General features: G+C 36.6%; 2 protein-coding genes across 2 annotated transcripts; both read left to right on the top strand.

Moving 5' to 3' along the window:
* The first annotated feature begins 5,470 nt into the window (after window positions 1-5,470).
* On the top strand, window positions 5,471-8,894 carry LOC110886362 (7-dehydrocholesterol reductase). Its single transcript, XM_022134145.2, has 13 exons — window positions 5,471-5,670; window positions 6,409-6,631; window positions 6,742-6,797; window positions 6,888-6,990; window positions 7,075-7,140; window positions 7,314-7,427; window positions 7,529-7,655; window positions 7,731-7,831; window positions 7,943-8,068; window positions 8,139-8,203; window positions 8,276-8,357; window positions 8,443-8,525; window positions 8,618-8,894. Exons 1-13 carry the CDS (start codon window positions 5,549-5,551, stop codon window positions 8,682-8,684), a joined length of 1,335 nt encoding a protein of 444 aa, XP_021989837.1. The 5' UTR covers window positions 5,471-5,548; the 3' UTR covers window positions 8,685-8,894.
* Window positions 8,895-9,631: 737 nt separating this feature from the next.
* Window positions 9,632-22,400, top strand: LOC110886363 (V-type proton ATPase catalytic subunit A). Its single transcript, XM_022134146.2, has 20 exons — window positions 9,632-9,833; window positions 11,675-11,801; window positions 11,963-12,018; window positions 12,100-12,156; window positions 12,259-12,370; window positions 12,472-12,509; window positions 12,600-12,701; window positions 12,794-12,850; window positions 12,946-13,017; window positions 13,095-13,196; window positions 18,964-19,026; window positions 19,116-19,248; window positions 19,337-19,443; window positions 20,251-20,445; window positions 20,534-20,620; window positions 20,702-20,806; window positions 20,895-20,992; window positions 21,080-21,158; window positions 21,714-21,802; window positions 21,891-22,400. The coding sequence occupies exons 1-20, from the start codon at window positions 9,756-9,758 to the stop codon at window positions 22,003-22,005; spliced, it is 1,872 nt and encodes a 623-aa protein (XP_021989838.1). The 5' UTR covers window positions 9,632-9,755; the 3' UTR covers window positions 22,006-22,400.
* The last annotated feature ends 697 nt before the right edge of the window (window positions 22,401-23,097 follow it).

Raw genomic sequence — 23,097 nt, 5'->3', positions numbered from 1 at the left:
ACTATCTAAGCATAATGTACAACTAATTAAAGCACATTCTTCCTAGTTTCATACATAATTCATCAAATCCTCCTACTAATAACATATATCATTCCCACATAAACATTCAAACATATTATCATCATATTTCTTTCAATTCCTCTAGTAAGAATCCATCCTATCCATCATAAGGGGGGTAGGGGTGGGATAACTCACCAACATTTCCATCACTCACAACATCCAATTAGGTTCTGCCATGTCATCAACCATTATTTCCATCACTCACAACATTTTTTAGTGGAAATGGTCATCACTCACAACCTTTTTATTTTTATTACATCAATGTACAACTCCTCAGCACTAGAGTACAACTCCTCAATACACAAAGTTCCAGAAAATAACGCGTGCTCCGGTTCACGCGTTAAACATATAACGCGTTAAAAAGAAGGCGGCGGCGGTATGCTTTACGGCCATCACGCGTGAAATTCTCCCATAACGGGACCGCCCCGTCCTGCCTAATACATCAACAATCATGATTAATTAAACATGGATGATCATTTAAGTCATCATTCTTACCAAAACAAATGGGTTTCACCTCTAATCATCAATTTAGCCCAAACCATGTATAATCTTGGTTCTATATCATGACATTAACACCTACTCATACTCAATTTCATACCAACTCACGATTTACAACATAACCCATCACATTCAAAGTCATCAAACACCAAAATTCTACTTACCTTGTGTTCAAGAATGCATAGATGATCCAAAATCGAGACATGCATCGACTCAAGATCACATCTAGGGCTTGAATTTGCTAAGTTTATGATGATTAGGGGTTTTCCCCCTTTTCTCCCTCCTGATCCACGCGACACACACACCTGAATGTGTGTGTGTTTGTGTTTTAACCCTAATTAACCATTCAAGTTCTATTTTTAACATGTTTGCCCCCTAAGGATTCATTCCTTTATTATTCTTAGCTACACCTTTTAACTAGGTTCAATAGCCTAGTTATTTATCTCATGTTATGTCCTATAGGAACATACGACAATATAAACATTCGGGTTTTGGGGCGTTACACAAAGCCCAAAATTTTCTTTATATAACCAGGTAATTAGATATGTAGCATCATACATAAAACAAAACATTTCCGTATTGTTACAAAGATACCCGTAAACAAAAATGATACAAATTAATGTAATAATTTGAGATTAAATAATTATTAGTTTCCCTTTAACACCTTTTCCAGTTTGGTTGTAGATGGCTTTTTTTCCCTGCATTTCAATTAAAAAAACATCAACATTCCACGCAATACGAAACGTTTATTAAGATGGGGAATACCCCCCACCCACAAAAAAAAAATAAATAAATAAACAAATTTTTGAATGTATAAATACATGTGGTCATTTTTATTTATTTTGTTGCTTATCTTCATTATCTACAAGCACCGAAGGTTAATAACAAGTTACAATTTTCCAGGGATCTAACAATGTGAAGCATTCATGTACAATATACAATTTTTTGGATTATCTCAAAATGCAACACGCATGTACATTTTTTATACACATCAAATATCAGTAACTTTTTTTATGTAAAAGGAATTCAACTAAAAATAACCAAAGAACAAAAAATCTAGCTTTGTTTTGTTTCAAAACCAACGTTTAACCTTATTTTGTTTACATTTTTCCTTTTAAATGTAATTTTTTATCATACACTTTTTTTAAAATATGAACGGCATAAAGAGTGACATTTTATTCCAATAGAACATTTGTAGCGCAACTTTTTAAAAAGCCTAAAAAGTTTTAAAATGTTACCCTTATCACACTCTGTGATATTTCCGCTCATACTTTGAAAATTTTCTTTTTAAAGTCACTATTGTTTTTATAATAATTTTGTAAAAACGTACAATTCTATAAGATTGGTTAATCAACTTTAATAATAATCAAGAACCCCTTAACGAGAATTGTAAAATCCTTTTTCCACAACTAACTAATTTTTTTCATTATAATTGTTAACAATAAAAAATCAAACTATTTAAGGGTCTGAAAGTGATAACAACCAAAAAGAATAATGTTATTTAACATGTAAAAAGCCCTTGATAAATGTCACTATTTCTTATCTTTATGAACAAAACAAAAACCATAAGAAATTTCATTTTTGACTAGACTAACTAGTAACCTTTTTTACAGATTTTTTTGAACACCTTTAAATCACAAAAACATGTTGGATTCAACATTAATAACAATCCAAAAACCCCTACTAACAGAATGATTAAAAAAACAACACTAATAGCTTCAAGAATCATTGAATACATATTTTTTTCACCCTAAAAAATCATGCATCTACACGTAAAGGAATATACTTACCTTTTAATGTAACAGGACGTTTATGTGGAAGAACCTGAAGCTTTCTCTGCTAGTATGATTATGGTCGAAATCCTATAAAATGGGTTCAACTCCATTTTAGGGAGGTGAAGATCAAATTTTGAAATCAGTTTGAAGTTGAGAGAGAGAGAGAGTGTGTGTGTGCGTGTGTGAGAGAGAGAGATAGTGCTTCTTTTTGAATAACAAATCTAAAAATGGAGGATGATCTTTTTATTAGCATGTATGGAAGAGTGTGTAGTACATATAATGATGAAACTTGTACTATAGATGTCTGGTTTTTATGTAGCAGGTTACACTTTACAAAGAAGACCAGAAAATACATTATATCCCCATAATACCCCTGGTTGTACTTTCTGTTATTATCTTACTATAAGTATTATCACTTTTCCAACAAATCGATCACAACCATTCATCAAAATTAATCAAGGGTAGATATAGGGTTTTCTGGGTTTAGTCAACTCAATCGGGTTTTCAATTTATCCTTGCCCTATATATATATATATATATAGTGGAGAGTTCAAATGAGAAGAATCACAAATTAAGAATAAAAATAATAAAAGGGTACAAAGGTAATTTAAACCAATCATTTAATTAGTCTACCCTTTATTTTTGCTATTTAAATTGATAAACATTAATCATTTAATGAGTATATCCTATAAATTAGTTGTGCACCTTACACAATAAAAACATTCATGCACATGATCCTATATATTCAACGTTTTCTACACCATAATAACAACATTTCCTACACCAAGAAAACAATGTTTTGGTGTAGGGTACAAAATGTGTAGGTTCCCAACACTTTTAAATAATTTTACGTTAAATAATAATATATGTGTAGGACACAACACTTTAAATAATTTAGTCGCTCCTTATAAAATTGGTGTAGGACCCAACACATTAATAATAGTGAAGGAGAAAATTATGGTGGCATTAATGAGATTGGAGTAACCCTTTATAATATTTAATAGTGTTATACATCAAATTGTCTATTCTACTCTTATTAATTAAAACATTAATTGAAAGTGGACAACAATAATATCTTGATTCACAACCATTGATCAAAAAAATATAGGGCCTAGATTAATTTAGTTTTCTTCTTTCAAGAATATTCTTCTCAAATGAACCTTCCCCTATATATATATATAGAGTAAGGTTAACATACAAAAAGCCTTATCATACATCACGTAGGAGACAATGGTAACCGTTGGATCAGGGGTATAATCACGCATGGGACCACATGGGACCACATAATCACGCATGGGACCACATAATCACGCATGGGACTATAATCACGCACGTTCTATGATAATAACGCACGTTATATTTTTTGTCATGTATGTTAATGTAGGTTAAGCCCTGAAGTACATTATACTTTCTCTATATATATATATATATATATATATATATATATATATCGAAAAACCTTTTACTCATTGTTATTAAATCTACAAATCTTCACAAGACTGGATCTTTGAGTAGCTTTCCCTTGCGTTATGGGAATTGACCGGCATTACATGGATGGTATGCTTGTCATTTATCTTATAACGCCGGTTTAACAAGAACAAGTGATTAGAGATCTCGTTTTGATTGATCAGTGAATGCATTTTTTTAAACAACGATTAGGGAATATATGATAAGTTGATCGGAAGACATCGTGGGCCCAATTTCCTATACACCAATATATTTGACATTGATTTATTTGTTGAACAACGTTAAAATTTTTCTTGTAAATCACTATGAATAACATATAAAAGCGGTTAGAAGTAGAAAGCTTGTAAATAATTTATTCTTCAAATCTAAAAAACACCTTTGTGTATCAAAACTTTAAAAAGGCTAAATAGTTTATATTCAAGGTAAAAAAAAAAAATACAAATCAAGTTATCCACTATAAAATGAAAGATACATAACTCAAACTCCCCTGTCTCCGTATAACCGTCACAATCCTCCATTATCAAGGCCCACCTACATATTTAGATTACATAATCGTGTGGCACATTGCGAACACAAATCATTACGCGTATATTATATGTACCCAGTGATGAACGCAAGACTTTTTTCCACTGGGTCAGTTTTTTCGGTGCCCAAAAGTCTATTAACTCGACGTTCGAATTTTTGGTTCGGGTTAGCTTCGTCACATAAATAACGATAACTTACTATTGCAATTGGTAAAACTAAGAGTCACAATGAGACTTTTAAGATAATCATAACCAATCAAGAATGAAAGAGTAATACACAATTCAATAAACATTTAGAAAGAATAACTAGATTTAATTAATTCAATTCAATACTAATTCTATTTACTTCACTTTTATTTTTCAAATGAAATTCTTTTCTAGGTAAATTCAAAATTCTCGAAGACCTACTAAATGACCCGTACCTGTGGTCCATCTATCTACCCAAAAAGCAAAACTTTGTATAGCATCACATAAATAATGATATTATAGCCTAGTCATCTTTAAGGTAAGAAAGGTTTAAAGATCACCAGGTAGTGAGTATTAATAATCCAAATTTGACATTAAAAAGAAGAATCAATTAATATTAAATACACCACTATATTTTTGCTAATAGCCCTTAGTGTTCTAGTGGTGGTCACGAGTATTTAAGTTTCACCTATGGTGGGTCTGGGTGAGTTGTCCCCTTCATGTCTTAAGTTCGAGTCTGGGTGACGGAGGTTTCTCATTGAGATGTTTCAATTGGGATTTATTGTGCGAGTGAGCTCTCTAACACAGACCCAGTTAAGACATCGTATGCTAAACCTCCCGACATTCGCCAACAATTCACACATTTCGAGAAGAAAACAAACATACGTTAGAGATATAGACCATAACACCCATGACATTATAGCCTAGTGGTATTTTGGTGGTGGGATAAGGCTTATGACCATTAGGTCATGGGTTCGATTCTCACAAAGGGGGTTTTCCCAGATTTATTGGGCTTCCTGCTGAATTGGTGTATAAGCATTGTTTCCTAGTTGAGATGGATATGATCGGGTAGTTCTGCTGATGGCACGATGATACTCCAGTGGCCCGTCAGTGATCCAAATTTGCCGTTAAAAAAAAAAAAAAAAAAGAGATGACCATAAAGTCATAAACTCATAAAGTAGGCCTTTCTTATCGAAGTCTTCGTCTCTCTCAAACACACACACACACACTCGCCATTGCAGTCGTTTCTGGTAAACAATGGTTGCAGCAAAGCCAGAACCAGATTTCACGAAGAAGAAGGAGATGGTTCACTCTCCACTTCTCACCTACTTCTCCGTCATCACTCTTCTCTCCACGTGTCCACCCTTTGTCATCCTCCTGTAAGCTCTCTTTCACCAACCAGATCTCTATCATTCAATCGATTGCAGTTTATTTTACTATTTATCGATTCAGATTTGTTTTCTCTCTCTCTCTCTCTCTCTCTCTCTCTGATTTAGCATCTGTTAAGTTACAGACTGTATACATATGATGCATGTTATCATTCTGTACAACTTGATTTCGTAATTAGTTACTCTCTGTTTATCGAATTAGGTTTTGTGTTTTGATCCAGAATTACAAGCAAACCGTAGCTGTACTGTGTGATTAATTTAGATCTTAATTTGTTCTGCTGGATTCATGAGAGCATGCATCATTAGTTGCTGATTTTGTTTTCTAACTATCATTGAGTAATGTTAATGTTATGCGTATGATGTATTATGTTAATTATGATTCTGAAGTTAATTAGGGCAAAACAAAACTGTTATGAATTGGATCTTCTTCATAAAATGTGTTAGGTATCGATTAAAGCAACACGCACATTCGAAAGCAATTGATTAACATGAAAATTTATGTGGTTCGGATTCGGTGTGAATCCTACATCCACGGGCTGCAACTAGGTATTCTTTCATTAGCTCAGTACAGTACAAGATTACAATTGAATACAGGCCTAATTAAATTAATGAACACTATAGGATCTCATTAGTAAATTAATCTAGCAAGTATAACTGATCTAATAGTAGATATGTTAAAGCAGTTTGTGCATCAAAGGTGTACTAAGAAAGTTAATTTTGTGTTTGCAGATGGTACACAATGGTGCACCAGGATGGTTCTATACTAAACACATTTAATTATCTAAAGGAGAATGGGATTGAGGGATTTGTTAACATATGGCCTAGACCTACTGCTATTGCATGGAAGATTATTGCGTGTTATGCGCTTTTTGAAGCTGCACTTCAGCTCTGGCTACCTGGGAAAAGAGTCGAGGGCCCGATATCTCCTACAGGCAATAAGCCTGTATATAAGGTACCAAACAAACAATGTTTACACACTATAATATGGATTATTAGCATTACCTTTGACCTCCACCCGTGTTGATGTAATAAAGCGTGTTTGGTGTTTTCTTCTTGTTGCAGGCTAATGGTGTGTTAGCATATGTGGTGACACTAGTTACATATATTGGCCTTTGGTGGTATGTAACTATGGATACTAGTTTCTTATTTACACTGTCTAAATATTAATTAAGATTTTTGATATTACTTAATTCTTATTAAAATTTCAGGTTTGGGATATTTAATCCAACGGTTGTTTATGATCATTTGGGAGAAATATATTCTGCGCTCATTTTTGGAAGCTTGATCTTTTGTGTATTCTTATACATAAAGGTAACGATGAGAGATAGACCAGATAACGTAACATATTAATAAACTATATTATCTATGCTTCTAATCATTGTAGCTGATGTACAGGGTCATGTGGCACCTTCTTCCACTGATTCTGGTTCTTCAGGAAACATAATCTTCGATTTCTATTGGGTGAGCATCTCTGAAATTTCTCTATCTTATTCTTAATATAGGTTATTCCGTTTCTTTGAATCTATATATTTACCAATCACATGAATCTGTTTGAAATTTACGTTTTACTCTGATTTATGTTTGCTCAAGTAATAAATTTTTATGAGTATATGTTGCGATTATTGGTGTCACAGGGAATGGAACTGTACCCTCGAATCGGCAAAAACTTTGATATCAAAGTTTTCACAAACTGCAGATTTGGGATGATGTCATGGGCCGTTCTTGCTGTGACGTACTGCATAAAGCAGGTACGCAGTCCAAAATCGTTAAGTTCAGAGTCTTAAATTATACATGTGTGGGTTTCTAGTTGTAATATATGGATTGATAAACTTGCAACGTGTTTATCCAGTATGAAACAAATGGGAAAGTATCAGACTCTATGCTTGTAAATACTGTGCTGATGTTGGTTTACATTACAAAATTCTTCTGGTGGGAAGCCGGGTATTGGAACACAATGGATATCGCACATGATCGAGGTACGTGTGTATCATATTTTTCAAACTTCTTTTGTAATATTTTAGATCTTCATTTATATTATATTATCATTGCAGCTGGATTTTATATCTGCTGGGGATGCTTGGTTTGGGTTCCTTCTATATATACTTCCCCTGGCATGTATCTTGTCAATCATCCCGTTAATCTTGGAGTCCAGGTTTGTTTGTTTTTTTTTTTCTATTGATGAAAATTTGCAACAGTTTTTTTATGAAGAATATAGGTGTAGAATCTAGAAAGTGATATCATTTTATTCGTTTTCTGGGTACAGCTGGCAATTTCCATCCTAATAGCAGGCATTCTGTGCGTATACATCAATTATGATTGTGACCGACAAAGGCAAGAATTCCGTAGAACGAATGGCAAGTCCTTGGTGTGGGGGAAAGCTCCGAGCAAGGTAATTTATCAAAAATAATTTGTGTATAATAAAATTAATTATACTAATACATAATCATTTTGGTATATAGATAGTTGCTTCATACACTACAACCAAAGGAGAGACTAAGACCAGCCTTCTCTTGACTTCAGGGTGGTGAGTAACAATCCCCCCCATTCCTAACCTTATATCCATTCCCTTAAGGTGATGATGAGGTTGTTGTTGCAGGTGGGGCCTTGCTCGTCATTTCCATTATGTACCTGAAATCATGTCAGCGTTTTTCTGGACAGTACCCGCTCTTTTTGATAACGTAAGTTAATGAAACATGTTTTTGATGTTGCACTCTAAGAAAATGATGTTTCAGTCTTCATAAACACTAGTTTATATTTTTGTAGTGTCTTCCATACTTCTATGTTGCGTTTCTCACAATCCTACTGCTTGATCGAGCTAAAAGAGACGATGATAGATGTCGTTCAAAGTAAGTTTCTCATCCGTGTTTCACATGTTTCTTTTTTTGTTTAAGAAATAGTACTTTCTAATAATGAATTCGGTTTGCGTGTGCACGTGCAGGTACGGGAAATATTGGAAGACATATTGCACCAAGGTTCCGTATAGGGTCATACCAGGAATTTACTGAGATGCAGTTGTATGTTTGATTGGGCACGTATTTGTATTGTATGCCTTTTAAGCTTTAATTAAACCTCTTTTATTGAAATAAGTAGGTTTGATTTTGTTGGTATATGAGATAGATTTGAACCCGTATAAGGTGTTGACTGTTGGACATTTTTGGATTAGATTGTATGGTTTGATTGATTATTAATTTTATTGGAATGTATTCAGATAAAAATGAATAATAGAAACATAAAACTGATCCAACAAAATGTAATCTAGTCCGGTTGAATCTTAAAGAAGTTCAAATGATCTGGTTTCATATGTTTTTTTGAACGGTCAACAAAATCAATCCCGAACACTTTCGGGGCACTCACTGGACCAAACGGAGTACTCTCGGGCCCACCAGTGCCTCACTTTTCAGCAAGTAAGGGTCGAACTTGCATCTCCCAAGAGAAATGCAAGCTTACCACCACCTGATCTAGAGATCATTGGCGCCTGTTTTCACATGTCGAAACCATTCAGTTATGTCGAGCCGAAACTATTTTTTTAACGTACTAAAAATAATGAAATGATCCGAATAAACATTCCTAGCTTAAACCTCCATTTGGATTTGAAATGATTCACTATAGATTTTAACTTTAAGCCTCAAATTGGTTTGTTTCTGAGCCATAAGTTTGGATCTGATATTTCATTTTTAAAATTTTAAAATAATTCATGATCTGATCCAAATATCATCCAGATCCATTTAAAATTCAATCCTCAAACTGGTTATTTTTGTTTCAATCTGGACCCATATTCAAATAATCCACACCTTTTTTGTCATAAAAAAACCAAACAAACAGTCAAAACAACCCAGACATCCAGCGGTGACGTGGCGACGTGTTAGTGGGCAAAGATCTGGTGCATACGTGTCCGCGTCGCACCTGATCGGTACCCGATGAAGACATACTGATTCATGATCCAGCATACCCCACACCTACATTATTCACGTTGTTGTTGTTTTCTGTATACACGTCTATCCCCTTGATACCACCATCTTCTGTGAACTCATTGTTCAATCAAACCCTAACTCATCTCTCCTGATCTCTCTGTCATCATGCCGTCTGCTTATGGTGCTCGATTGACCACCTTCGAGGATTCCGAGAAGGAAAGCGAGTGCGGTTACGTTCGCAAGGTCAATTTTCTCGATCTATTTCTTTCACTCCACTTATTTGTTACGAAATTACGTGATTCGTTTAGTTTTCCGTTCGATCGGATTGCGTTTTTGCAGTTTTTGATCTCGATCTGATTCATTTTTCATTGATTTAATTGGATTGTATGTATACTCGATTCATAAGAATGTTTTCGATTAAGCATCATGTGGATTTTGATAATGTGTGTGTAACATTTTAATCGATCTAGTGGTTTACTCTTTGCCTAGGGTAAATGATTTGAAATTGTTGTCTGATCCACTTGTTTAGTGTTAATTAGTGATCAAGTGGTTTGACTCTATGTTTATAGGGAAATGAATCATAATACTGTGATTTTGACCTATAATTAAGTTCATGAGAATCATAGATTTTGTGATCATCAATTTTTTAATGATAAATCGACTCGAGAAGGTGGTCTAGACTTTTTAAGTTTACAATTTTCTATAGCTTCTATGGTGGTTGTGGTATCTGCTTTACTTTTTTTTTTTTAAATTGTTGAAATAATCTGTAACCAGAAGATGTTAAAAGTGAAGCTTGATGTTACCATGTGCGCCTTTTCTGTTACATGATTGCTAAACCTTATAGATTCTTGGGTGGTTGTGGAATTGTGGTATCTACTTCACTTTTTTCGGTTGTGATATAATCTGTAATCAGAATATGTCAAAAGTGAAGCTTTATGTTACCATGTGCGCCTTTTCTGTTACATGATTGAAACAACCTTCTGTAACTGTTTGGATTTTCTTCTTCCTGATAAAGATATGTCATTTTCAAATCAATTTTAGTATTTACATACCTTATATAATTGTATTCCCGCAAATTAGTTGCTTTAGAGACTACAAAATAAGCTTAATTATGACATAAATGCCTCTTATTTTTTATTTAGCTTATGTCATTCAAAGTACTATAATGTATCTGCTCTGAATTATGCACATCCCCTACATTTAGAAAATTCTTAACATTAATATCTCAGATCATTTTTTTTACTCATCTTATTGCCCCTCAGTTGCTTCATTGATTTTTAAAGTAAAGCCTTTTCGAAAAGTCATGGAACGTCAGATGTTCTTTTAAGGTATTGTTAAATTATTAAGAAGTCCAATGTTTATTGGGTTATGGCATAATTGGAAACATGGGTGTCCGTATTGGGCCATTGGCCTTTAAGACATGTCTTCAAGCATTGTGTACTTTCGCTGAATGCTATTCTCAGGTGTACTCAATGATTACGATGATAAATGCACAGTCATTAAAGCTGTTTGGTACTTCTACAAGATAATATATCTGGATATGGTTTTTTAACCACTGTATATTCATTAGAGAGGACACATATTTTTTGCTTGGATAAGTTGAGATTTGATAAATTGCACGTTTTTTTTTTAATCTAAAATGTCTAGCAATAGGATCTCTCAGTGACTTATAAATTAGTGAAGGTCTTAATCATTAAGTGATAGTTAAACCATTGATGATTTGTGTTGGTAAATTTCTCAAACATCTACAGTGGGATCACTAATTATCCCATCGACTACGTATCGGTGTGCTTATCAATTATATTTCCTTGTTTTATATCGCATGTAAGGTTGTGTTGGTTTTCCTAGGACATGCTCCCTTGTCATAAGCACTTGTATTTCTTTCCTTTCTTTTAATTATTATTATTATTATTATTATTATTATTATTATTATTATTATTATTATTATTTATTTATTTATATTCTGAAATTGGGGAGTGGGCATGGTTTATACCTCATGTGATATGTTTCTAAGTAGATAATTAATTTTGATTATTTTTCGAGAAAAAACCACATTTCATTTTATGTTCTACTGAATCTGGCAGGTATCAGGGCCTGTTGTGATTGCAGATGGAATGGCTGGGGCTGCTATGTATGAACTTGTTCGTGTTGGACACGACAACCTTATCGGGGAAATTATCCGTTTGGAAGGAAATTCTGCTACAATCCAAGGTATTTTGGTTTATACCCCCAACATTAGTCACAAAAATTGAGTACTATATATCTTAATTCACTTGCTTTATAAATTACTAATTTAACTATTCAACTTGACCTTGATACACTTATGTGTCTTCCAGCTCTAACTATTGAGAATTTTTTTCATTGTATTGCAGTTTATGAAGAAACTGCTGGACTGATGGTGAATGATCCTGTTTTGAGGACACACAAGGTATGTATATTACATCATCGGTCCCTTTGAGATTAAAATTAATTAAAACTTACTTGCAGTAAATTTTGCTTTAACTTGCAGCCTCTGTCAGTGGAATTGGGCCCTGGAATATTGGGAAATATTTTTGACGGTATCCAGGTCTGCAAGCTTCTTCTTTGCACATATTGTTTCAACTGTATTGTACTATATTTGTTTTTTTCCTAGAGTTACTAAACAAATATTTTTTTTATATATGTTCAGAGGCCTTTGAAAACCATTGCAAAAAGATCAGGTGATGTCTACATTCCTCGTGGTGTATCTGTCCCAGCACTTGACAAAGATATACTTTGGGAATTCCAGCCTAAAAAAATAGGTGATTTTACAACTTTAGAAAGTTTTCGATCTTTTCACGTTGGAAGTCGGATACTGTTTATGTGATAGATATTTATAAATTTGAATGTGATATGATGCCAGGCGAGGGAGATCTTGTAACAGGTGGAGATCTATATGCTGTAAGTCCTCATTATAAACTTAAATAATCCTCTTTTGTTCAGAACATGTTATTGCCATAAATTGTTAATTATCTTCTCATACCTGTGCAGACTGTGTTTGAGAACAGTTTAGTTGAACACCGCATTGCTCTGCCTCCTGATGCGATGGGAAAGATAACATATATTGCACCACCTGGTCAATACTCGTTGAAGGTTTTCCTTTTAAACTCCTTTTGGCATCTGTACTTTAAACTATACGTATGCACCTATTTCAGAGTATCAACTGTTTTTCTATTTTTATACAGGACACCGTCTTGGAGCTTGAGTTCCAAGGTGTCAAAAAGAAATACACCATGCTTCAGGTTTTCCGTCTCTTCTTTTAGTTTGACGATATTTTTTTAAAGTTTCTATAGCGGTTATTAAAGCAGTTGTGAATTGTTATCTTTGCACTTCACAGACTTGGCCTGTACGTACACCTAGGCCCGTTGCATCAAAACTTGCTGCAGATACTCCTCTTCTTACTGGACAGGTATCCATCGTTAAATTTAAAGCATTCATGTTTATTTTTGCGTGTAATGTTTCTTAATAATCTCTTCCATGTATCAGCGTGTTCTTGATGCGCTCTTCCCTTCAGTTCTTGGTGGGACGTGTGCCATTCCTGGTGCGTTTGGCTGTGGGAAAACGGTTATTAGTCAAGCTCTATCTAAGGTATTCTGAGTAAATAGTTGTTTCATGACTCATTTGATTAATTAGACATTAACTAGTGGGTTACCACCCGCGCTCCGCAGCTGGTTTGAAACGTAGATAAAAATAAGCAAATTACGAGAGTTAAAGTTGTTTGATGTTTTAGTTATGGGGATAAACATGTCATTGTTAAAGTCGAGGGGCTAAAGTTGTTTATTAATTATTATTAAAGTTGAGGGGCTAAAGTTGTTTGAAGTAGTTAAGGGAATAAACATGTCATTATTAAAGTTGAGAGGCTAAACATGTCATTATTGTTAGTTGTAAATAGTTGAAGGACCTAGTTGTTAACTAGAGGTCTCTACATGTAATTATAGGTGTCCCTACATGTAATTAATATTTTCTTGTTGGTCCCTCCTTCCCCTATAAATAGAGGGACCCTCTTCATTTGTAAACACACAATTCAATCAATACAATTCAGATTTCCTTTCTTTCCATACCAGTCTCATTTACATGGTATCAGAGCTAAAGGTGTTTTAGCTCAAGAATATCCTCATTCGGGTGACCATTTCCGGAAACAGATTTTCTCTTTCATACCATTTCCAGTCACCACCAGTTCTGTCCTAAAAAAAAAACCGTTCCAGATCCGTTCAAACACACCCATTACTTCAGCTCACATCAAATCTGTTCAAACACCCAAAACCACCACGACCCATCACCTACTTTTTCAGATCCGTTCTTTTTTCCGGCGAGTTAACATACATCACCACCACCAACGTGTTCGCGATTGCCCGATCTACAAAACCCCTCAAAACGCGCCGCCGTACGACCTGCCACGCGCCCCCACGCGCCACCCAAACAATCGCCGCCGTACATTACGCGCCGCGCGTGACGGCGCGTCAGCCATCCTCCGACCACCGCCTTTTCCCAGTTCAGTCGGAATTCCCTCCCCGTCCATCCCGTCAGGTTAATTTTTCGATCCGAGAATTTTTTCGTTTCTGCCTCGTTTAGCGTGTTCGTATTCCAGTTCAGTTTTATTTTATTTTTCGAGTTCTGTTTGAATATCGTTTTAAAATGGGAGATACTGAAAATAAGAAGAATACGGTGGAAAACCAAATTGCTCCAGGCATTATCAACTATGCCTCCGTTTTACGTATTCCTGTTAAGCTAGACTCGAGCAACTGGAGTTCATGGAGCCTCTTTGTCCAAAAAGGTCTTGCAAGTGTGGACAAAGAGGACCATCTAACAAAACCACCCCCTGATCCAACTCCTCGGGAATGGCGTATTGACGATAGTGGGATACAAATGGCTCTATGGAATTCCATGGAGCCACAAATCCTCACTATCGCTCAAAACTTCCCTACAGTAAAGGCAATGTGGGACCACCTATCTCCATCCTTCTCAGCAGGAATCTTTGTCCCATGCCTATTCTGTTGTTCAAGCCTTCACACGGGCGGGAACAAGGTGACTCCACCTTCACCGATTACTTTACTCGTTTCTCAAAGCTTCAAGATGAGTTACGAGCTCTTTTCCCACCTACTGCTGATTTAAAGGTTCAGGAGGAGCGTAACACCAAAATGGATGTCATGATGTTTATTGCTGGTTTATCACCTAAGTATGCAAGTGCACGTCCATTATTGCTAAGTAACTCTACCGCCATTTCATCTGTGGCGTCCACATATCACCTATTGCGCGAAATGTATGGTCCGGACGCGTCTCCAACCGATGTGTCTGCCTTGGTCAGTAAGGGTACAGGGCAAAGTTCTTATATCAAGAAAGGCATTGGACGAGGCACTGGGGGACATGGTGGTAATCTTGTCTGTCACTTGTGTCATGAACCAGGACATGCAAGGTACAACTGCCCGAACAACTGCCATTATTGCAAGCTGCCAGGGCATACAAAGCATAATTGCCCAAACCGTGCTCCTGGATCTCAACCAAAAGCTCGAATAGCTTCTACTAGCTTCTACTGGTGAGTCTTCTCCTACTGGTGCGTGTTCTAACCCAACTACTGGTACTACCTACACGTTGAGCGAGGAGGATCTCAGTAGACTTCAACAACTGTTGGCCTCCCAGTCACCTGCTCCTAGCCCACAAGCCAGCTTGGTCAATTCAGGTATACTTTCTTATCTTGACTTATCCTGGATTATTGATTTTGGAGCTACTCATCACATGACTGGGATTCAGGATCTTCTTTCTAGCCTACGTACTGGTTCTCACCCACCAGTTCGTCTTGCTGATGGATCCTCATGCCCAGTCCGTGGCATTGGATCGGTTAGTAATTCGAAAGACCTAAACCTTTCTTCTGTCTTGTTGGTTTCTAAATTCCCTGATAACCTTTGTTCGGTAAGTCAAATTACCAAACAAAATAACTGCTCCGTAACCTTTTATCCTACTCACTGCATTTTTCAGGAACTAGGGACGAACCGGCTGATTGGCATAGGTTTTGAATCAAGAGGCCTCTACCGTATGTCTTTACCGTCACACCCTAAAGCCAACATATGTGATTCCAGTATCAGGGAGGCTCACTACCGGCTAGGCCACCCTTCTGCAGCGGTTCTGAGGCAAATGAGACCGGATTTTCCATCTTCATTTGATTTTCATTGCGAGTCATGTCAACTTGGTAAACATACCAGGCGTCCCTATCCCCCTAGAGTGTCTAATCGAGTCAGTACGTTGTTTGAACTTTTGCATTCTGATGTCTGGGGCCCATGTCCCACAAAATCGACTTTGGGTTTTCAATATTTTATCACCTTTATTGATGATTATTCGCGTGCTACTTGGGTTTATCTATTGAAATCTCGTGCTGAAATGTATTCCATATTTCGTGAATTCCATGCTTACGTTAAAACTCAATTTCAAACCTCAATTAAAACCTTGCGTACAGACAATGCAAAAGAATATTTGTCGACCGACTTTTCTTCTTACTTAAAAACTAATGGCATTATTCACGAGTCGTCTTGCGTTTACACACCACAACAAAATGGTGTCGCTGAACGCAAGAACCGACACTTATTAGACATCACTCGCACTCTCATGATTCATTCTCATGTTCCTCATCGTTTCTGGGGAGACGCTGTCCTTACTGCCGCTTATCTTATTAACCGTATGCCCTCACCCGTCATTCATGGTCAAACCCCATTTTCTATCCTTTTTCCTAAAGGAACTATGTTTCCACTTCCACCCAAAATATTTGGATGTGCTGCATGTGTTCATGATCATCGTCCAGGAACCCCTAAACTTGATGCCAGAGCCATTCGTTGTATCTTTGTGGGTTACTCGCGTGTCCAGAAAGGTTATCGGTGTTATAGTCCTTCTCTTCGTCGTTACTTTACTAGTTCCGACGTTACTTTCCATGAGGAATGTCCCTTCTTTCCTACATCCTCTACTCCTGTGTCAGATCCATTTCCAGAACCGGATCTTCCCGAATCTCCTTTCATCCCTGTTCTTCCTTTGTCCTCTGTTCCGTTTACCCCTCCGGTCTCAGACACCACAGTTCCAACCTCTGCAGATTCGGGGCTACCGACAGATCCTCCACCATTACTCTTCACATATGCTAGGCGAGGTAAGAAATCAACAACAGAGACTCTTGATTCACAACCAGCCTCTACATCTGGTACGTCCACAGTTCCACCACCTAACACTGAACCTGTTTCACCATTACCAGAAACTGTTGCCTATGATCCTCCAGGTGCACCGTATCCTGATATACCTATTGCCTTTCTAAAAGAACCTAGACATACCACCCGTTATCCCATCCAGGATTATGTTGCTTATGCTCACCTATCCACGGAGTCTCATGCCTTCACCACTTCACTTGATTCCTATCCGATTCCCAAAAATGTGATGACAGCTCTCGCTCACCCAGGATGGCGTCAAGCTATGGAAGAAGAGCTTGGGGCTTTAAGGACTAATCATACATGGGATCTTGTAACGCTTCCGCCAGGAAAGCGTGTTGTTGGTTGTCGTTGGGTCTTCACGGTTAAACTTAACCCTGACGGTTCTCTACATCGTCTGAAAGCTCGTTTGGTAGCTAAAGGCTACTCTCAAGCTTATGGTATTGATTATGACGAGACTTTCTCTCCGGTTGCCAAAATGCCCTCCGTGCGTATTTGTATTGCTCTTGCTGCCATTAATCATTGGCCGCTCCACCAGCTTGATGTCAAGAACGCCTTCCTTAATGGTGTTCTTGAGGAGGAGGTTTATATGGAGCAGCCACCAGGGTTCATTGTTAAGGAGGAGGCATCCAAAGTATGCAAACTGCGTTGCTCTTTATATGGTCTTAAACAATCTCCCAGAGCATGGTTTGGTCGGTTTTCTAGTGTCATGGAAGAATTTGGAATGGTTCGTAGTACATATGATGACTCTGTATTCTTCAGACATCATCAGGGTCGAAGGATCATCTTAGTTGTTTATGTGGATGATATCATAGTTACAGGGGATGATGAAGATGGAATTACCAAGCTCAAACAGTTCCTTCAGTCTCAGTTTCAAATTAGTGATTTAGGTCGGCTACGATACTTCCTTGGCATAGAAGTATCTCGTTCCCCACAAGGAATACTTCTCTGTCAACGAAAGTATGTCCTTGATATGCTAACTGAGTGTGGCTTACTGGGATGCAAACCGGTTGACAGTCCTATGCTTCCTACAAGGAAGCTTCTTCCAGAGGATGGAAATCTAATGAAGGATCCCGAACGATACAGACGATTAGTTGGAAAGCTTAATTATTTGACAGTTACACGACCAGATATTTCCTTTGTCGTCAGTGTCCTAAGTCAGTTCATGGCTACTCCGTACACAGGACACTGGGATGCTGCTCTCCGTGTCTTAAGATATCTCAAGACCACACCAGGCCTCTCAAGACCACACCAGGCCTGGGGATCTTATACTCTGATCAGGGTCATTGTCGTGTGGGTGCTTTCACAGAAGATGGAGACGGACGTATATCTGGATTCTCAGATGCAGATTGGGCAGGCTGTCCTATTTCCCGTCGATCCACCACTGGGTATTGTGTTTTCGTTGGCGGAAACCTTGTGTCCTGGAAGAGTAAGAAACAACACACCGTATCCAGATCAAGTGCTGAATCAGAGTACAGAGCTATAGCAGATGTTACATCGGAGATGATATGGGTTCGTCGTCTACTTAGAGAACTTGGAGTTATCTCTGAAGACTTGATGCGATTGTACTGGGATAATCAATCAGCTATACATATAGCCAAAAATCAAGTATTCCATGAGAGAACTAGACACATTGAGGTTGATTGTCACCTAATCAGAGATCGGATAGTCGGTACTCAAAAGGATCCTCCGTCGATTCAGCCAATCCATGTTAGGACAATCCATGTTAGGACGGAATTCCAACTAGCAGATATCTTCACGAAACCACTACGGAAGCCACAAATAGACTTCATATGTAACAAGTTGGGCATGATTAACATCTATGCTCCAACTTGAGGAGGAGTGTTAGTTGTAAATAGTTGAAGGACCTAGTTGTTAACTAGAGGTCTCTACATGTAATTATAGGTGTCCCTACATATAATTAATATTTTCTTGTTGGTCCCTCCTTCCCCTATAAATAGAGGGACCCTCTTCATTTGTAAACACACAATTCAATCAATACAATTCAGATTTCCTTTCTTTCCATACCAGTCTCATTTACAATTATTAAAGTTGAGGGGCTAAAGTTGTTTATTAGTAAAGTTGAGGGGCTAAAGGTGTTTGATGTTGACAAAATATCATATTTATAGTATGTATAATATTGTTTTTGTATTCACTATTTTCCCTTCCTTATGCAGTACTCAAATTCAGACACTGTTGTTTATGTTGGTTGCGGGGAAAGAGGAAACGAAATGGCAGAGGTATATCCACTGAATATATTGTTATTATTTTTGCTTCATTTATAAATGCACTTTCGTCTTAATTGTTTTATAATATAATAATTTTGCAGGTTCTCATGGATTTTCCTCAATTGACTATGACTTTGCCTGATGGCCGTGAAGAATCCGTCATGAAACGTACCACACTTGTTGCCAATACTTCTAATATGCCTGTGGCTGCTCGTGAGGCTTCAATTTATACCGGTAATACAACATGATAATTTAATTGCATGTTAAGTTCATTCAGGAATTACCTTAGTTGTAATGTATTTGTATTTTTATTTAAATACAGGTATTACCATAGCTGAATACTTTAGAGATATGGGCTACAATGTAAGTATGATGGCAGACTCTACCTCACGTTGGGCAGAAGCATTGCGTGAAATTTCCGGTCGACTGGTACAACATCGTTCTAGTCTTGTTTTGTTTTGTTTTCTGTTCGTCACATTAATATATATTTTTCTGTTACCTTATATTCCATTGCATTGTACTTGTAACTTATGTTGTGTAAGCTAAGAAAGCTTTAAGTACTGACCGGTGAAAAAGGAAATAAAAAACAGATATTAGGACTGTAAACAAGCTGAACGTTCAGCGAACCGTTCTTGAACCGTTCGGTGGGAAGTTCATTTATGTTCGTTCATTTAATAAATGAACAAACACAAACAAGAAATTTCGTTCAATAAGTTAAACAAACGGACATGAACGAAGGCTGCGTTCGTTCGTTTATGTTGTATATTTATTTTATTGGCTTTAGTTTTTAAAAATTTGAAACCATGGTTACAACATCCCTCATTTGATCATTTCAATTTCAGTTTGTGTTAAAGCTTGACAAACTTCTTAATTTTTGTGTTAATTATGTTAAGTATTTATTTATTTATTTCTGGTGGATTCTTCGTAATCTCTCTATCTTTAAATGAATATATAACATTCGGTTGTGTTCTTGAACATTTGTTTGTATCCGTTTGCCTTCGTCTACGTTCGGTAAGTGTTCATGAACAGTTCATGAAAATGTTCATTTTCTTAATGAACGAACACGAACAATAAATCTCGTTCGGTAAGTGTTCGTGAACCGTTCATGAACATGTTCATCCCTTAATGAACGAACGCGAACAAGGCCTTGTTCGTGTTCATTCACAGCCCTAATGACTATGATGAATGTGTGATGGAAGTAATATGTGTTTTTTTCTTTTTTTTTTTTTAATTCAGGCAGAAATGCCTGCAGACAGTGGTTATCCTGCATATCTGGCGGCACGTTTGGCATCTTTCTATGAACGTGCTGGTAAAGTTAAGTGTCTAGGTGGACCAGAACGAGATGGTAGCGTGACAATCGTTGGTGCTGTATCTCCACCTGGAGGAGATTTCTCAGATCCCGTTACCTCTGCTACCCTCAGCATTGTTCAGGTAATTATTTATATTTTATTTTATATATATTTTATGTACTTTTTCGTACTCACTAAACAAAAGTTACACATCTTCTACATTTTCTTAGGTTTTCTGGGGTCTAGATAAGAAGCTTGCCCAAAGGAAACATTTTCCTTCTGTTAACTGGCTTATCTCCTACTCAAAGTACTCAACGGTGCGTTGTTGAAATTAATTATTTTATGCTTTTGCAACTTGTTATATTGATTTCCCTACTAAATAATAATTACTTTTACAGGCTCTAGAATCATTCTATGAGAAGTTTGATTCCGATTTCATCGACATCAGGACAAAGGCTCGTGAAGTGCTACAGAGAGAAGACGATCTCAATGAAATTGTCCAGGTATATTTTTTAATTTTCCGACTTTTATGTTCAGAATTTTGTAAATAATATGCATATTGCTAAAAGGATGATATTATCGTTGTTTTAGTTGGTGGGAAAAGACGCCTTAGCTGAAACAGATAAAATTACCTTAGAAACTGCAAAACTTTTGAGGGAAGACTATCTTGCTCAAAATGCGTTCACACCGTATGTACTCCGCCCGTGATTTGTATTACACATTTTTTTTTTAAATATTTGCACATGTTTTAAACTTTTATTTTATGGTGATGACAGATATGATAAGTTCTGCCCCTTCTACAAATCTGTATGGATGATGCGCAACATTATCCATTTCTATAATTTAGCCAATCAGGTGGGTTATCATCTGTTTTATCTATAAAAAATTAGGTTTAGTCTGCTATTTTTTTTTAGTTTGCTAAATTATAATGACTAAAATCATCTTTCATTAACTCCATCCATTTTTATCCGTTAAGTCATGGGTATTTCCGTCTTTTTTGTTAACTTAAAGGGCAATTCAGTCTTTTTCAGGGGTATTCGGTCTTTTTACATAAAGTGAAAAAGACCGAATTGCTCTTTAAGTTAGCAAAAAAGACGAAAATACCTCTTGAGTTAACGGAGAAAAATGGATGGAGTTAACGAGCCGGATGAAAATGGCAAGATTTCAAATCTTTTGGATCTAGATGCGGAAAAACAAACCTTTGAACGAAAGTCGCAAAACTGGCCAAACCGCAAGGACGAAAATGGCATTTTACTCAAAACTGAATACTTGATATATTTTTGTTATTATTTCAGAGTAATTATAGTTCTTAGCATCTCTGTGTTATTCTAAACCTGGTTGAAGGGGAAAAATACAGTGTCTGCTTTTTGTAAAGAATCTTAAAGAAGGTTTTTGTTTTACTTGTAACAGGCGGTGGAGCGAGGAGCTGGAATGGATGGCCAGAAGATCACTTACACGCTGATCAAACATCGGTTGGGTGATCTATTTTACCGCCTAGTGTAAGTGAAGTTGCAATTAAACATTTACTCGTATTATGGTGGGTGGGCCCGGATTCAGGTAATCTGATAATTGAATGAATTATAATAGGTCACAAAAGTTTGAGGATCCCGCCGAAGGAGAAGATGTTCTGATTGGGAAATTTAAGAAATTAAATGACGATCTCACTGCTGGTTTCCGCAACCTTGAGGATGAAACTCGGTAAACAAACGACACGTAATAATCAGTTTATTTGAAGATGAAACCGAGCGGCAATGTTCATCTTTCAAGTGTGAAGAGTCTGTCGGTTTCAGGGCGGGTGTGTTGTTTTAAAGAAGGAAGCAAAATGAGATTGTTATTAGTTTGATTTGTTTATTTTATTTAAAGGCTGTTTATTGTCATTTGTGTTTAGCTATATTTATTCATGCATCCTTTGGGCATTTTGTCATGAGAGCTTAAATAAGCAGAGCGGCTTGCAGGTTACTCTCAGAACTTGATGTTGATGGTACTGTTGGATCATTTATATATTTTTACTCATGAGCATATGAATGAAATAAGGGGGATTTGTATGTTAAAACTTGTAAATTGATTTTAATGATTTTGTGCTCATGCTTTAGGTTATTTTTATATGTTTAGCATTTGCATTTTACCCCAGAACGGCTTTTGGACTCTGAAATGGCGAGATCGAATTGTTCTGTTAAAAGAGGGTTGATTTGATGGCTGTGTTGTAGACATTACAAATAAGGGTGGGGGTATAATCTTCGGTGAGTGTATCGGTGAGTGGGTGTCACCAATCGGTGACCATACCCACTTGATTGACTTGATCGGTGAGTGGGTATTCGGCTCACCGATGTGATTGAGTGCATTGGGTGAAGAAATATGACTGTTTTATAGCCGTTAAAGTAGCCGTTTTATATATAAAAAAATACAACTTTTTCTTATAAAAACAATACCATTCAACATCATTTTTCACCATTTTCTTCTCCATCCAACTCTATTTTTTAAAAAAAGGATGATATGCCACCGCTATTCCTTCCAATTGATATTAGTGAAGACGATGATTCTCCTCGAGCGATAGTAGTTTAATTTTTTTCCAAAATCTTATTAACGAAGCCGCTCAATTGGAAGACACGGACACTTCTAGAAAAACGAAATCTGTACGTCGAGATCGAGTGAAATGTCACGAAAACCTTATGAGAGATTATTTTGTCGAGGAGCCTGTATTCAACGATGAAGGGGTATGGCCCCAAAAAGCTGCGCAATCCTTCATTAAGGGTGCGCAAAGGCCATACTCCTTATTCAACAATACTCTTGCTAA

The sequence above is a fragment of the Helianthus annuus genome, chromosome 10 (genome assembly GCF_002127325.2).
Source record: "Helianthus annuus cultivar XRQ/B chromosome 10, HanXRQr2.0-SUNRISE, whole genome shotgun sequence".
Classification (NCBI taxonomy): domain Eukaryota; kingdom Viridiplantae; phylum Streptophyta; class Magnoliopsida; order Asterales; family Asteraceae; genus Helianthus; species Helianthus annuus.
Note: the sequence above shows the minus strand (reverse complement) of the source record. Positions and strands in the feature narration are given on the sequence as shown.

Bases quoted from the DNA above. Each gene is read 5' to 3' on its own strand.
- LOC110886362 (XM_022134145.2), top strand. From the start codon at position 5,549: ATGGTTGCAGCAAAGCCAGAACCAGATTTCACGAAGAAGAAGGAGATG. The intron at 7,428-7,528 runs GTACGCAGTCCA...GTGTTTATCCAG, and splicing joins TGACGTACTGCATAAAGCAG to TATGAAACAAATGGGAAAGT. The intron at 7,832-7,942 runs GTTTGTTTGTTT...TTCTGGGTACAG, and splicing joins CCGTTAATCTTGGAGTCCAG to CTGGCAATTTCCATCCTAAT.
- LOC110886363 (XM_022134146.2), top strand. From the start codon at position 9,756: ATGCCGTCTGCTTATGGTGCTCGATTGACCACCTTCGAGGATTCCGAG. The intron at 12,157-12,258 runs GTCTGCAAGCTT...ATATATGTTCAG, and splicing joins ATATTTTTGACGGTATCCAG to AGGCCTTTGAAAACCATTGC. The intron at 12,702-12,793 runs GTTTTCCTTTTA...ATTTTTATACAG, and splicing joins CTGGTCAATACTCGTTGAAG to GACACCGTCTTGGAGCTTGA.